General features: G+C 34.1%; 1 protein-coding gene across 9 annotated transcripts in view; it reads left to right on the forward strand.

Annotated features, from left to right (window-relative positions):
- Positions 1–15,000, forward strand: part of LOC124426149 (neurexin-1) — a 261,069-nt gene that overhangs the window by 149,223 nt on the left and 96,846 nt on the right. For 6 of the 9 annotated variants that reach the window (XM_046967481.1, XM_046967482.1, XM_046967485.1 and 3 more), the window contains one exon: positions 6,173–6,250. The exons of 2 other annotated variants lie outside the window; for them this stretch is intronic. In XM_046967481.1, the coding sequence (XP_046823437.1) occupies positions 6,173–6,250 (78 nt within the window). The remainder of the gene's footprint in view (positions 1–6,172; positions 6,251–15,000) is intronic. One more of the 9 variants, XM_046967483.1, reaches the window with a different exon arrangement.

Below are 15,000 nucleotides of genomic sequence, written 5' to 3' on the forward strand. Positions count from 1 at the left end.
TTGACCACTTTTTTCGTTCATGAAGTTATTAAAAATCTTTTCTCCTTCGATCTAATTTCTCATCGACGATCACATTTTAAAATTACAGAAGAACCACATTTGTAATAATCTTACGAAAGAACTTTAGAGAATATTCGAGAGTAATATGCACTTTTAGAACTGCCTCGTTAAACATAATAATATTGGATGCGACATTAAACGATTTGAAGTCGAGTGGTAATTAGTTTTGCTCGATTACGAGACTCTCTCTCTCTTTCTCTTTTTGTCGCTATCTATGTTTTTCTTTCTCTCAGGGATATAATTTTAGCGAGCGAACGTTTTCGCAAACGTAGGAGACGGTCATCTGTGATTTAATTGGAAAAGCGTGATACAGGCCGCGAGCAGTGCATTTACAAATGAGAAACGATGAGAAACATTTCCTTCAAAATTATCTACGAGTTGAAAATGTTCAGAAATATGAAGATGACAGAGCGTACACACGCATACATACTCTAGTATCCATTTGGAATTTCAGGAATTTTTATATTTTCGTTCGGTCTCTTCGTTATGAATAAGTTTATATAACACATTGTTTATTTAACATTTTAGTTATGGTATTTAATTATCATGGTGTACAACTATTCACCGGGAATAATAATAATACGAATAAAAGAATAATGATATTTTTAATTTTTAAATAAAATTGTTAATTAATTTAATGTTATGTTATAATATAAATTTTGCATGAATATGTATATATCTTATATTTATGTTACATATATATATATATATATATATATATATATATATATATATAGTTATGTATTTCTATAGATTTTCAAGAATCTCAGATTAGACATATATCTTTCGTCTCTCAACAATGGCACCTAGAGAATGGAGGATTAATAAGCAAAACACCGGAATATCCGTTAATCCAATTAGTCAAAGACTGGCCCGGAATCTGTAAAGCCGTACACGTGAACGCTTCTCGCAAACCTACCTCACAAAGGATTCACTCGAATGATTTAAATTTTAGAGAAACGTTTCTCGTTGAATTATTCGGATCGAAGTCAGAAGTCGGTAGATATAATCGTACAAATACTCAACGTTACAGGAGAGTAAACTCGAACGGGAAACTATTCTCTTACACGCATATAGGAGTAGAAAGAGAGAAAGAGAGAGAGAGAGAGAGAGAGAGAGAGAGAAAAGAAATAAGGGAGAATGTAATAACCAATTACGAATTTCCTAGTTCGCGAACTCGACCATTTTCCAACGTGAACTGCATGAGCTTTCGCGAGTTTTCCCAAAAGTTTACCAACTCTCATGAGTTTTACCTAGATCGATCGTCATCATACTTGAAGCGTACATTACTAACGATAGATAATAATTATACGTTGTTAGGCGTGAATTAAAAGGAAAAAAAGAAGAAACAAAGCGTGTGAGAGAGAAAGAGTAAGAAGAAACTCCTCCACCCAGAAAAAAAAAAATAGAGAATAAAAGAAAAAGAAGGGAAAAAAGAAAGAAAGGCATTCGAGTATCAGGAGACTGGAAAATTAAGTGAGTCTATAGGGAAAAAGTGTGTGTGTGTATGTGTGTGTGTGTGTGTGAGTGAGAGAGAGAGAGAGAGAAAGAGAAGAAGAATAAGAAGAATGGATTATAGAAGAGAAGCTAAAGACTGGTCAATTAAATTCCCGTTGTTAATTCGGGCAATTAACTCTTGGGAAACACTGCAGAGAGAGAGAGAGAGAGAGAGAGAGAGAGAGAGAGAGAGAGAGAGAGAGGGAGAGAAAGGTAGGCCGGTTAATTAAAGGAGTACCAGCGTGAATTCAAGGAGTTAAAACGTTAATTAAAAGGTGGATCGACATATAAAAGTACCGACGACGACGATGACGAAATTTCGAAGGTCGTGATTTTAATGTGAGAAACATAAGACTACGATAATATTCTGGCTCAGGAAGATATAGTTTTTAATGCAAAATATTTTTCAACGAAATCATTCGTTTCGTGCTCCAAAAAGAGAGAGAGAGAGAGAGAGAGAGAGAGAGAGAGAGAGAGAGAGAGAGAGAGAGAGAGAGAATTAAAATTAATATTTCTTTCTCTTACTCTCGCTCTCTCTTTTTTTCTCTCTCTCTCTCTCTCTCTCTTTCTCTTTCTCTCTTTTTCTCTTTGTTTTCTTTTTCTATACTATTTCATTTTCTTTTGTTTATCGAATCGAAGTTATCCATGGTATCTTCGTTAGCAACGAATGCAACTATTTTTAGACGTAATGCAATAATGGGACGCGTAATTCAAAAACCGGAAGTACCGGACTCGGGAAGCGAGTATTTCATATTCATTATTAGCTCACAGCTGTTACGTAACGAACGAGTCCGTGGGGTGAAAACTGTACGCTTCTACTATACCTACGCATGTATGCATATATATATATATATATATATATATATATATATATATATAATACATTCATACCTGAATGCATGAATGCATACTTACGTTATGTACGTACACACGTAAATACATACGCTCATATATTGTGTATATTTATGTACATATTATATATATATATATATTTATATATATATATATATATATATATATATATATGAACACATACATGTATGTAGAACGTAACGCATCTATTGCATTGTTTGCGCTCACATTCAATTCAATTATTCTCCTTTTTATTTTTTCTTCCTTTTTTTTACTCCCTTTCAACGAGGAACAATAGATCGTTTCGTTTCGTTTCGTGTCGATTTAAGACATATGTATATTATATTTAAATGATCAAAACGAACGGATTCATGCAGAATTAAAAAAATAAGTTAGTAGGTATCTATATTCAAAATATATATCATAAATATAAATAAGCATACCATAAATTTCTGTACTGTATAGAAAATAATTGCTGAAACGGAGAAATAGAGTTTTGACGCAGGAAATAAGAGAAAAAACAAAAAAAAGAAAGAAAAAAGAAAAAAATGAGGGAAGAGAGAGAGAGAGAGAGAGATATTAGATAGGACAAACATTTTTATGGAAATTTCAATACCATCCTTTTTCTCTACCGAAGCCATCATTTTAGAGATCCTGAATAATATAATTTCCTTGTCGAAATTCGATATATAAATCGAAAAATGAATTTCATCGTTATCAATGAATTCCAATTGACAATCATAATTATTTTCATTAGAAATAGATGTTGATCGATCTTGGGATAGGAAGGATAAGTGGGTTAGATGGATAGGTGGGTTGAATGTGGGCCTAGATGGAGTGAGGTGGAGGATGGGATGGTTGGGTGAAGGATAGGGGGTGGTCGATTGAAATGCGTCCTCGGTTTCGAACGTGACGTTAGGAAATTAACATAAAGTTTGAAGGATCTCGTTTTAATTTTCGATTGAGTTCTCACTTTTACTTCCCCATTGAATTTTTATTTCCTTTCTCAACCACCTTCTACCATCCCCCTATCCCTTCCCACTTCCACTCTCTTCGTACTCCCTATCCACCCATCCCCTTCTCCCCATTACATCCTCTAACCCTCTTTGATATCGATTCGCGACACCGTTTGAGAAACAAAATCCCTTGATGAGACAAGTTTCGCAATAAGGGTTGCATCACACTGTCGTACAACCACATTGACGAAACCTCTCTTATTAATGTGGGCTCTCAGGACACAATATTACAAGGCATACAAGAGAAAGTTTCGAGCAACTGAAACCTCTTAGAAGATGCTCGAGATATCTCGTACTTTCTATCTATCTATCTATCTAGCTATTTATCTATCTATCTATCTATCTATATATCTATCTATCTATCTGTCTATCTCTGACACTTTGTTTTTCTTTCTGTCTCACTTCTATTATCGCGGGTACTCGATCGTTATCTTTTTCGATTTGTCGATCCTTGCAAGAGATAAAATGAAAAGAAGGAAGAAAAGAAAAAAGTAAAGGAGAAGAAAAAAGAACGAAGAAAAAAGTGATAAAATCGATACGTAAGCGTAACATTGATACTTTTTATATTTAAATTTTATTTCGTGTTCACTTATAATCACCATATCGAAAATCGAAACGATCGGGGAACATCATTCGTACGTACACACGAGAGAAAATTAAATTTTTCTGAGATCGTTCGTTCATCGGCCATCGCTCGTAACGTATAAAACGATCAATAAAAGATTTTCACGATATCGCGTTATTTTATGCCATTCTTTTACCCACCCCGCCTCCCCCCTCTTTCTCTCTGTCTCTCTATTTGCCTTTGTCTTTCTGCCACACTCCTCTCTCTCTCTCTCTCTCTCTCTCTCTCTCTCTCTATCTATCTATCTATCTATCTATCTATCTATCTGTTCTTCTCTTTATCATAGTTTATTGATTTTAATCTCCGGCCTGGAATGGCCTCAAACTTTTCTATCATTTTACGAAGGGGTAAAATTAAAGCTGAACGTAAATTTCACACGAAGAAAATATCGAGGATAAACGCGAGACGTAGAGGGAAATCATTGATAACTTTGTTCGTCTTGAAACTTGTCCTTTCATGCGAAACGGGATGTCACATATATTGTCAAGCAATATTGCGAGGATATTTAATTCGTTTTAACACGTTGGATGACGGATTATTTTTTTCGTTGTAACATTCCGTTCTGACCGTTCTGATCCACGTTAGAAAACTCTTGAAAACGTTTAAAAACTTAATGAGTTAAAATTTATACAAAAAAAAAAAAAAAGAAAAAAAAAGAGACAAAAGAACAGAAAAAAAAAGATAATTACTGGACAGAGAACGGTGTAATATGTACAATAACTATTATTGCAATTACATTTATACGCCATACCAATGGTAATAAATGTAACTATTATTATCATCATATTATTACCGTATTTTCGATGTTATTGATATTTCGATGGATGAAGGTATATTTTTTTTTAATTAAAAAAAAAAAAAAAACAAAAAAGAAAAAGAACTAAAAAATGGTTGGACGTGATCTCAAGATACACGTTTGACGTTGGAAAGAATCTATTGTTCATTTTTTATTTTTTATTTTTTATTTTTTCTTTTTTTTATTCTTTTTTGTTTTTATTATTTCTTTTTTTTTTTTGTTTTTTTCTATTTTACGACACTTCACGATCGTACAGAGTATGATCTATATGCGCGGCATTCAACGTGTTAATATCATGTTACAATGTTATTTGAACTTTACGACTCGATTCGATCGTCAAACCGAAACTTCTTCATTTCGATCGTATACATGCAAACATACATATATTATACGTATAAACACCCATTTCTCATCTAATTATATCCAACATACATGCATACATATCATATCACGACCATATATGTAGATTATATTAATCTAAACAAAGCTCATGATAATTCTGTAATCGTTAAAATCAATTGAAAATTTTATCAAAAAGAAAAAAGAAAAAAAAAAAGAAAAAAGAAAAAAAGAAACGATCGCACGAAGATAATTCCACCTGTATATAATTCCATTTTCATTCCACGACGCGTTGGCTAATTAAATTTGTTTTACAGGATCCGATATTAGATATATTTTACATTATATGTACCTCTCATATTTCCCGATAGGAAACAATTTACAGGTTCGATCGATCTCATCGAGAAAGAATATTTCTCTTTTTATTTATTTATTTATTCATTTATTTTTTTCCCCCTTTTTCCGTTTCTAATAGTCTCGGTGATCGAATCAAACTATTAGCTGTAACTTTTTCCTATATACATATATATACAACAAAAAAAAATATATATATATATATATATACATACCTTGTCCAATCGTCCATCTATCGTTTCCTCTCTGTTTACCTTGATAGTTGCAAAAAAAAAGAACAAAAGAAAAAGAAAGAAACAAAAAAAGAAAAATCATGAGCAAGTAGCAAAACTTCGCGAGAGAATCTTCGAAAAAAAGAACAGAAAAGAAAAGAAAAAAAAAAGAAAAAAAAAAAGAAAAAAGAAAAAAGGAAAAGAAAAAAAACAGCCCCTTTCCAACCCCATACCCAATGGCATACCCTCGATTTAGGCGAAAACGATCATTCTAAAAGCCGATTCTCCGATTGTTGCTATCATCTCTCTCTATCTCTCTTTCTCCTCCCCCGAACTCTCTTCTCGCACGTGCGCCCATTCGTGGTGACGTGAATTTGGGGCTGACACGCACGCACGCACACGCTATTGGACCGGGTTTAAGAAGGCTGCGGCGACTTCGGTTAACGCGAGGCGACTTCACGGCGCCGTGGTCACCTTCACCAGCTCAGAGTCCCACCTGGTAAGCCTCAGTATCCACCAAAGCTTTCGAATGAAACGAATTAAAAATCAAAAAATCAAAACAAAACAAAAAATGTAAAAGCTTTAGAGAGAAAAAAAAAAGAAAGAACGGACGAAACACATACGTAAATGTTTAAAAAAAAAAAAAGAAAAAAAAATAGATAAATAGAAAAAAGTAAAAAAAAAAAAAAAAAAAAAAAAAAAAAGAACGGATAAACAAACAAAATATAAGAAAGATAAAAAAAGGGAGAGAGAAGATAAAAAGAAACGTAAAAGAAAGAGTTAAGAACGAAAAAAAAAAAAAAAAATAGAAAAGAGAGCAGTGGCTCTGACTCGCTTATTGGCTCGGCCGTCTATCGTTCACCTGACACGCACCTCTGTCTATATATATATTAATAAAATATAATATATATATTTATCTATATATATATATGTATATATATATATATGTATATATATATATATATATATATATATATATATATATATATATAATTGGCTAAATCTCACGCGAAAACTTAGCTTCTTAGCGAAGGAACGATCACCACTGCACCAACTTTTCTTCTCGAGCTCTACACGTGCCCCTGCGACTCGAATATTGTCTATTTCTATTTTCCTTATCCATCTCCCTCTGTCTCACTCTTTCTCTGCCTGTAATATATATATCTTTCTCTCTCTCTCTCTCTTTCTCTCTCTCTCTCTCTCTGTCTCTCTCTCTCTCTCTCTCTCTCTCTCTCTCTCTCTCTCTCTCTCTCTCTCTTTATTTCGATCCAATACGCGTGGCACGAAAAGGAAGAAAATCGGCGAAAATCCATGCGAGTATAAATTTCAATCATTTTATATTTATCTATAATCAATTTCTCTTTTTTTTTTTTTTCGTTTTAAATTCGCCGACGTTCTTCCTAATACATTCACCTGTGATTAGTTAGGAGGGCATTTACGAGTTTGTACATATCTTGTATATATATATTATATAGTTTCACGCGTGACTATACATGCTCACAGTTATATATATATATATATATATATATATATATATATATATATATATGTATGTATGTATGTATGTATATGTATATGAAGCAAGCCTGAATATAGGTACACCAATGATTACTGCACATGCACGCAATGATCTTCGCTCCTCTCATGATCACCGTCACTATATATCTTGCCATATTATCATTCCTATCTATCTATCTATCTATCTATCTATCTATCTATCTATCTATCTATCTATCTTTCTTATTATCGTCGTTTCATTACAAATTAATCAATAATTAAAATCAATCAAGTGACTCGGTGAAAAAAAAGTAAAACAAAAGAGAAAGAAAGAACCGATCATCGAATTTGTCATTCGACAAGTAATTTTCCCGAATCTTCTTTTTGTTTTTTAATATCATCATCATCATCATCATCATCATCATCATCATCATCATCATCATCATCATCATCATCATCATCGTCATCATCGTCATCGTCATTTTTCTTCTTCTTCTTCTTTTTCTTCCCGTCTTCTCTCATCCCTTTAACATAAATAACGGAGATAATTATTGCTATCTTTGCAAGTAACGACTTCCTCATGACGACGCAGCTAGTAAAGAAAATAGCAATAATTGTTCTCCATTGAAAATTTCTCTCTCTCTCTCTCCCTCTCTCTCTCTTTCTAGCTCTCTATCTTTCTATCTATCTATCTCTCTCTTTTTCTCTCTCTCTCTATCTCTCTCTCTCTCTCTCCATTTCTTCATTGAACCATAACTATCTTTCTCTCACTCTTTCTGCCTCGTGGAATGAACGATTGAGCGTCTAACGATTTGCCTTTAGCTCGAGCACCAAATTGCATGCGGCAAGTGGAACGGAACGAACGCACCCACCTGCATGTTGACGCAAAAATCTACGTTTAACTGTTCTTTCAGGATGAAATGGGCTGCGTTCGACTAAGAGGCCGTCGTTCAATCGTTCGTCGGCGTTCGTCGGCGTTCGTTCAACGAGACGAACGATCTACTCTTCTTCGCAATTAGGGATCTTCTAACAAAGGACAAAGGATTATCAGTTGGTTATCCTTATAGATTTGAAATATAGGAATTAGAACGTTCGATCAAACCAGTTCCTGAGAGCTTATTCCGTCGGCCCGGTCGAGTGAGAAACACTGATCGAGGAAGGAACTCGAGTTCATTTCTGAATCGATTAACCAGCACGAGTTAGGACTAAACTAGACAACGTTACTCGGATCATCATTGTTGTCCGATCAATGGAAGGAGTGTTTAAGTTTATCAATGATCAGTGGCTCTATAGCAGCTTTACAGAAACATTTCGATAATCGTCTTGTTGATTCTCTTTCTCTCTCTTTCTCTCTCTCTCTCTCTCTCTCTCTCTCTCTCTATCTATCTATCTATCTATCTATCTATTTCTCTCTCTCTCTCTCTTTCTCTTTAACTATCTATCTATCTATCTATCTATCTATCTATCTATCTATCTATCTATCTCTCTCTCTCTCTCATTTCACTGTTAACACTCTTGAATTCGTGCGATGCACGTAAAACAGGAATTACAAGGTAACAGTAGGTACACTCAGAAACACCATAACCAAACACATAGACATAGCAATACGTTCCTATATAGAGTAGTCGGCCCTTCGTTAGCCTTGCCCTGAAGCAGATATGGTACCTCTAAATTTTCGCATACGAGGCCAAAGCTGCAATAGAGTCAGCGTAACCACGACACCGATATCGTAACTCTTGCGCAGCTGCAACTCGGTGGGGCTCTGGCTAAGAAAACAGTTGGAATAACTTTGAATATATATTTCTCGATTACTTCGTTCGTATAGTAACAGTGCTTTTCCTCCCTCTCCTCCCTCCCTCCCACCTCCCTCCAACTCTACTTCTCTCTCCCATACCGTCCTCTTTCGCTCAAACTATCCTCCTCCCTTTCTCACGAGAACGAAGCACAGAATGTATTCTTAAAGCGGAACCATGGTATAAAAGGGGTAAGTCAAACTGTTCCCAAACTATTTTCCTCAATCTTTCTTCCTCGCAAATGTTCCTTCCTCCATCGCGGAACGAATATTATAAAGAAAATAGATTTCGCGATCGAGATTCGTCGTTCGCTACGAGACAAGTTAACCGTGGAGACAGAACCCGTGAATTTATTTCGTCTTTATCATCACTTTCGAGCTCAATGAATATTCATTTTTAGTACCAACGAAAAATAGGAGACTCCGAGTTTCTACTGACTTTTGATAGATTGAATAAAAAAAAAGAAAAAAAGAAAAAAAGAAAAAAAAACAAGGAAAGAAGAAAGAAAAAAGAAAGAGAAGAAAAGAGAAAAACGGAAAAGAAAAAAAGAAAAGGAAGGAGAAAGGAAAGGAAATTGCATAGACGCCTATCTCGTTGTTTCATCGCTTGCCGATTAACAAAGTGACTCGAAAACTTTGATAACTTCGTTTATACTTTAACAGCATGCAATAAGTAGTTTCGATTAATCGAACAAACTCAGTCCGTCGTTCTTCCTTCTTTCTATCTCTTTTTTATGAGTTTTTTTCTTCTTCCTCTCTCTCTCTCTCTCTCTCTCTCTCTCTTTCTTCATTTTTTTTTTGTATAAAAACTTCGAGATATCTGAATTTGAACGATCCAGAGATACCCGCGTACGAGTAATACGTTTTGAACATACATACATACGTAACTATATATATATATATATATATATATATATATATATATGGTGCCATTTAAATTAGGTCTAACTACGTCTTCGGAATAGGTAAAATAATTAAAAGGAAAGTTTCATAGTTAAAAGTTGTAACGAACGAGCCTCACGAAGTTTTTATCAACGTTTATTTCCGGGATTAACGCTTTGGCGGTCAATGATATCGTCTCGGCCTAATTCCTACGGCAAAATCAAACTCGAAACTAGCCTAATATCCTGTTACAAATCATCCGATTTACCGAATCTATATATCCACCAAAGTTGCTACCTCTCGTACGACGAGAAACGTACGCCTATCTAGAGCTCCCGATTTGTGGAAAACTCGTAGGAAGATTCGCGGATATTTGATCCACTTCGGTGTAATTTTCGTTTACCCTGATTTATCGCTAATATCTCGCGGTATTGCCTCGTTTCGATTAGTTATAACTTCCGCTTTAAACGATTTCGAAATTTCATCAATCAATTTCAACTGATTTCTATCGATCGTTAAATTAAAAAATACTCGTGATATCAATAATAAAAACAAACGTTCATTCCTATATTAAGAAAAAGCAAATTAGAATATTAAAACGATTTGAATACATTTATTTAACTTTATTAATATTTCCTAATGTCATATATCTCAAATAAGAATTTGATCGTATATACGTGAAATTATCATACAATAAGATTCATTTTATTTGTTCGAGAGATCGTATAGATGAATAGATGGTATAAATAGATCCAGTACGATTCTTAATCCGTCAACCAATGATTATTATAAGACGGAGACATGTTCGATCGGTTATATCCGATAGATTTGATATCGTATCCTGCATGTAGAATCTCCATTTGCTTGGAAATTCTCACGAGTGGAATAAAGTAATCAACCATTTGTACGGCTATTCCCAAATGGTTCGTGATTTAATTCTAAAATGCTTCTTCTATATTTATTCTCCCACGGAATACATCTTATAGAATTTTACGTATATATACGTAATATCATTTTATCTTTGCAAAGTCAAAGTTACATGAACGAATCGGCTGTGATAATTATGACTTTTTTTTTCTTTTCTTTTTTTTTATTTTATTTCTTAATGATATCTTTTATACTTGTTATTGAGCCTTCCTTAAACTCAGTGCTTTTTCCATGATTAAGAAACGTCAAGGTTGGTAACGAGGATCGATGCTGGAAAGTTTTTAATGGAGATTAATTTCCATGGATCATGATCGGGTCTCCGACAGTAAACGATATTCTCCGAGGGATTTCCTAGATGGTAACGCAGTTTCGACTTCTATTCTCTATAGGCCAAATCCTCCGTTAGTAGAACAACTTGTTTGTACTAAGAACTAGGAAGCTGCTGTTCAACCTAGGAAGAGACTTATCCTCTTGTATCTATCCAAGAGCATTTCTCATTACGCTTAAAGCGGTTTGGACTTGGTATCATCATTACTTCGAACCATATCTAACGCACTAAGATTACCGATTATTTAGATCAAATCAAGGATAAGATCCAACCTCTTAACTTATATCTAATCGTAGAATATATTTTGTAAGAAACTCGAGATACATATTAATCGTTATTATTATTATTATTATTATCATTATTATTATCATTATTATTATTATTTTCTTGTTTTTTTTTCTCCACCACAGAAAAACGGACATAAAGATTAATTATCTCGAGATAGACTGATAATTCATTAAATGAGTTTATTATATCGATCTGATTGAAGAAAAGGAACAGAAAATTAGACCTGGTAAAATGTCGATTGTACCTTCCAAGTTTTTCGTTCAGGTCACCCGACATAACAAACAGATGTTTCTCGATATTGGATTACTTCCTAGATAAGAACTCGTTTTTACTGTTTCTCAGAATCTAACACAAAACCGTCCTCGTTGTATAGCGAGCAAAGTAATTGCGATCTTTATGATATCTTTTTTACGATACAATATCGTCCTAAAGCAATAAGAGAAAATGGAGTAACCATGATCGGTAAATTCCATTGAAGCAATCTTCGATAATGATCAAGTAAGAGTGCTTGCGTATGTTCGAACTTGTGATTCGACGATCCCAATAGTGTCACAGCTGCTCCCACAAGCTTGACCACCGATAATTCACCTTAACCTCTTTCTCTCTCTGTCTCTCTCTCTCTCTCTCTCTCTTTCTCTCTGTCTCTCTCTCTTTCTCTTTGTCTCTCTCTCTTCCTCTCTGTCTATATCTCTGTGTATCTACCTATCTGTCTGTGTATCTATCTATCTCTCTCTATCTCTTTATCTTCCTCTCTCTCTCTCTCTCTCTCTCTCTCTCTCTCTCTCTCTCTCTCTCTCTCTCTCTCTCTTTCTCGCAACAGTTGCTACGTATATCGTACGAAATTCAAGTTACGAGAGTTTCGTATAACGACGTTTAACCGGCAGCCTCCACAAAGTTTGTCTCTTAAAACCACCCGCTAACTATCCGAAACCAGAACGTCCCCAGCAAGAGATCCACCCTAACTGCTTTCTCGAATTTACTCCTATCCCTTATCCTTCAATACTTAAAAGATTCCTCGTTATAAAATTATAACCTACATTATCGTAGATATCAAAGGATAAAAATAGTATGTATTAAATTTCTATGACAAATATGTATATCTGTTGTCACAAAGAAACAACGATACTTATTGCAATCCAAGGGGTAAAAAAAAAAAAAGAAGAAAGAAAGAGGAGAAAAGAAAAAAAAAGAAAAATAAATGTAATATCTGTCATATGTAATATCGTCATATTTTTTATGGATTGATATACATGTAAGATCGGACGAGAAGAAATGTGATAAAAAGCGAGCTATTTCATTCATATCTCTTTGTACGCCGCTACCCCTAATGCATATATCATTCGTCATATATTTATATATATATATATATATATATATATATATATATATATATATATACATATTTGTATACATATGAATAGAAAATAAAGAAATCTCGTAGCAAAGGGACACCCTTCAGGCACAAAGATGGCAACTGGCTAACCATACATACATACGTTTACTTCTAACAAGTACCTATGTACTTAATGTATATATATATATACTAACCTTACCTACAATCCGCGTGTTCTGATTCTCAAAGTCACGAATAAAATCGGGAAACGAGGGAAGGGAAAGTGCTACTTGCGGGATTGTCTGCGATTCGGTCAAAGCTCGAGGCTTAGCACAAAGAAGATGCTTGGTTACCACGTTTGTGGTAACAGGTTGAAAGTTACCCTCAGGAGTTGATACATACTACATAGATATCTATGTATGTATATTGACATACATATACATATACATATTCCCACATAAAGGATTTCCCGAATTCTCTCGAATATCAACGATCTCTCGAGCTCTCGGTTCGGTCCACGGCGTTTAGGTTAATGACTTAATCAAGTTCCTGGACCTTTTCGAAAAGTACGACGGAATTCGATCGAACTCCCACGTTCCTTTATCGCATACGTATTTCTATCGCACATACATACATACATATACATATATATATATATATATATATATATATATATATATATATAAATACGTATAAACGCGACGTCTACCTATATACCTATGTATATATAAAGTCGTGGATTAGTAAACAATTTATTTCTCAAAGTAATTTAACTTTTCTAATTGATCGACATAGGTAGTACTTGTCAGGAAGTAGAAGGAAGAATTTCTAAGCGTTACTGTACGACGAGACTTTATCGCGAATGTATGTTAGGGCTCATGAGAAAGATAGATAGATAGATAGATAGAGAGAGAGAGAGAGAGAGAGAGAGAGAGAGAGAGAGAGAGGGAAAGCGGGACGGAAGAGGAAAAAGGATGGATGGAGGTGAGACGCCAAGGCAAGTTTCGGGATGAAATATACTCCTTTCGAGCTTGGCAAAGTACCACTTTGCGGTCCGGACTTTCGAGACGAATCTTTTGGAAGGAGGAGGCCCGCGCACCAGCAGTACTGGCAATACGAAAGTAAGAGAGAGAGAAACAGAGAGAGAAAGAGAAAGAGAGAGAGAGAAAGAAAGAGAGAGAGAGAGAGGAGAGAGAGAGCTGTGGAAACGCCCAGGCCGGACGAGATTTCTCGCTTACCGACTAATTCTACAGGATTTCGCCGTGAAACGAGCACTATGATTCATCCTGATCATTCCCGCACGAAAACGCTGAAGAATTGCGAAACGTGCTCTTACTAAATTCTCTTCTATCGGTTTTATAATAGCTCTGAAGAAAAATAATTACTTTTGAAATTAATTAATCGTGGATATTTCTCAGAAAAGAGAAAAAAGAAAAAAAAAAGAAAAAGAAAAAAGAAAAAAGTAAATAGTTTAAAGAAGTAAATAGTAGCTAAAAAGACAAAGAACTGAGAAAACGATTTCTATCATTTACGATTAAGAATGTAAATCTTTTTCGATCTGAAGCCGGATCGGTTCGCGTTCGAAGAATTCAATTATCTTTTTCGTCTTTTCTACCATCACTTCGAATATTTTCCGATATTGTACGTTCTCGCGAACGATACCAAAGTTCTCGAGATTCTTGAAAAGAATCTTCTAAGATATTTTCGTACCTAATACATGAATACAATCGTCTTATCTGAACATTCAATGGATCGATCGAATATTTTTTTAAATCTATCCGAAATAACTCGAAAATAGTATCTTATCTATTTTTTCGTTTTATCGTCGAATTGAAAACAACACGTCTAAATATATCATTCGATATTCTTTAATTTTAACTTTTATTTATTGTAAAGAAAAAATTATATAAACAATAATATAATTTATATCAAATAAAATTGTCTACTTATATTTGACAAACATTAATTCTTCTTTAATGTGAAATAACAAAATTAATTTTATGATTATAAGAAGGAAATAAAATAAAATGAAATAAAATAAAATAAAATTTAACAGATATGTAGTGTAGATCATTATGATTACGAGAGGATGATCATAAAGATGATTTTTAAGATACTATGATATTTGAAATTGAATGATTTAAAAATGATTTAATCTTTTTTCTTTTTGAAAAAGAAAAAGCAAATATATTTATTCCAAAG

The sequence above is a fragment of the Vespa crabro genome, chromosome 8, assembly GCF_910589235.1.
Source record: "Vespa crabro chromosome 8, iyVesCrab1.2, whole genome shotgun sequence".
Taxonomy (NCBI): Eukaryota; Metazoa; Arthropoda; class Insecta; order Hymenoptera; family Vespidae; genus Vespa; species Vespa crabro.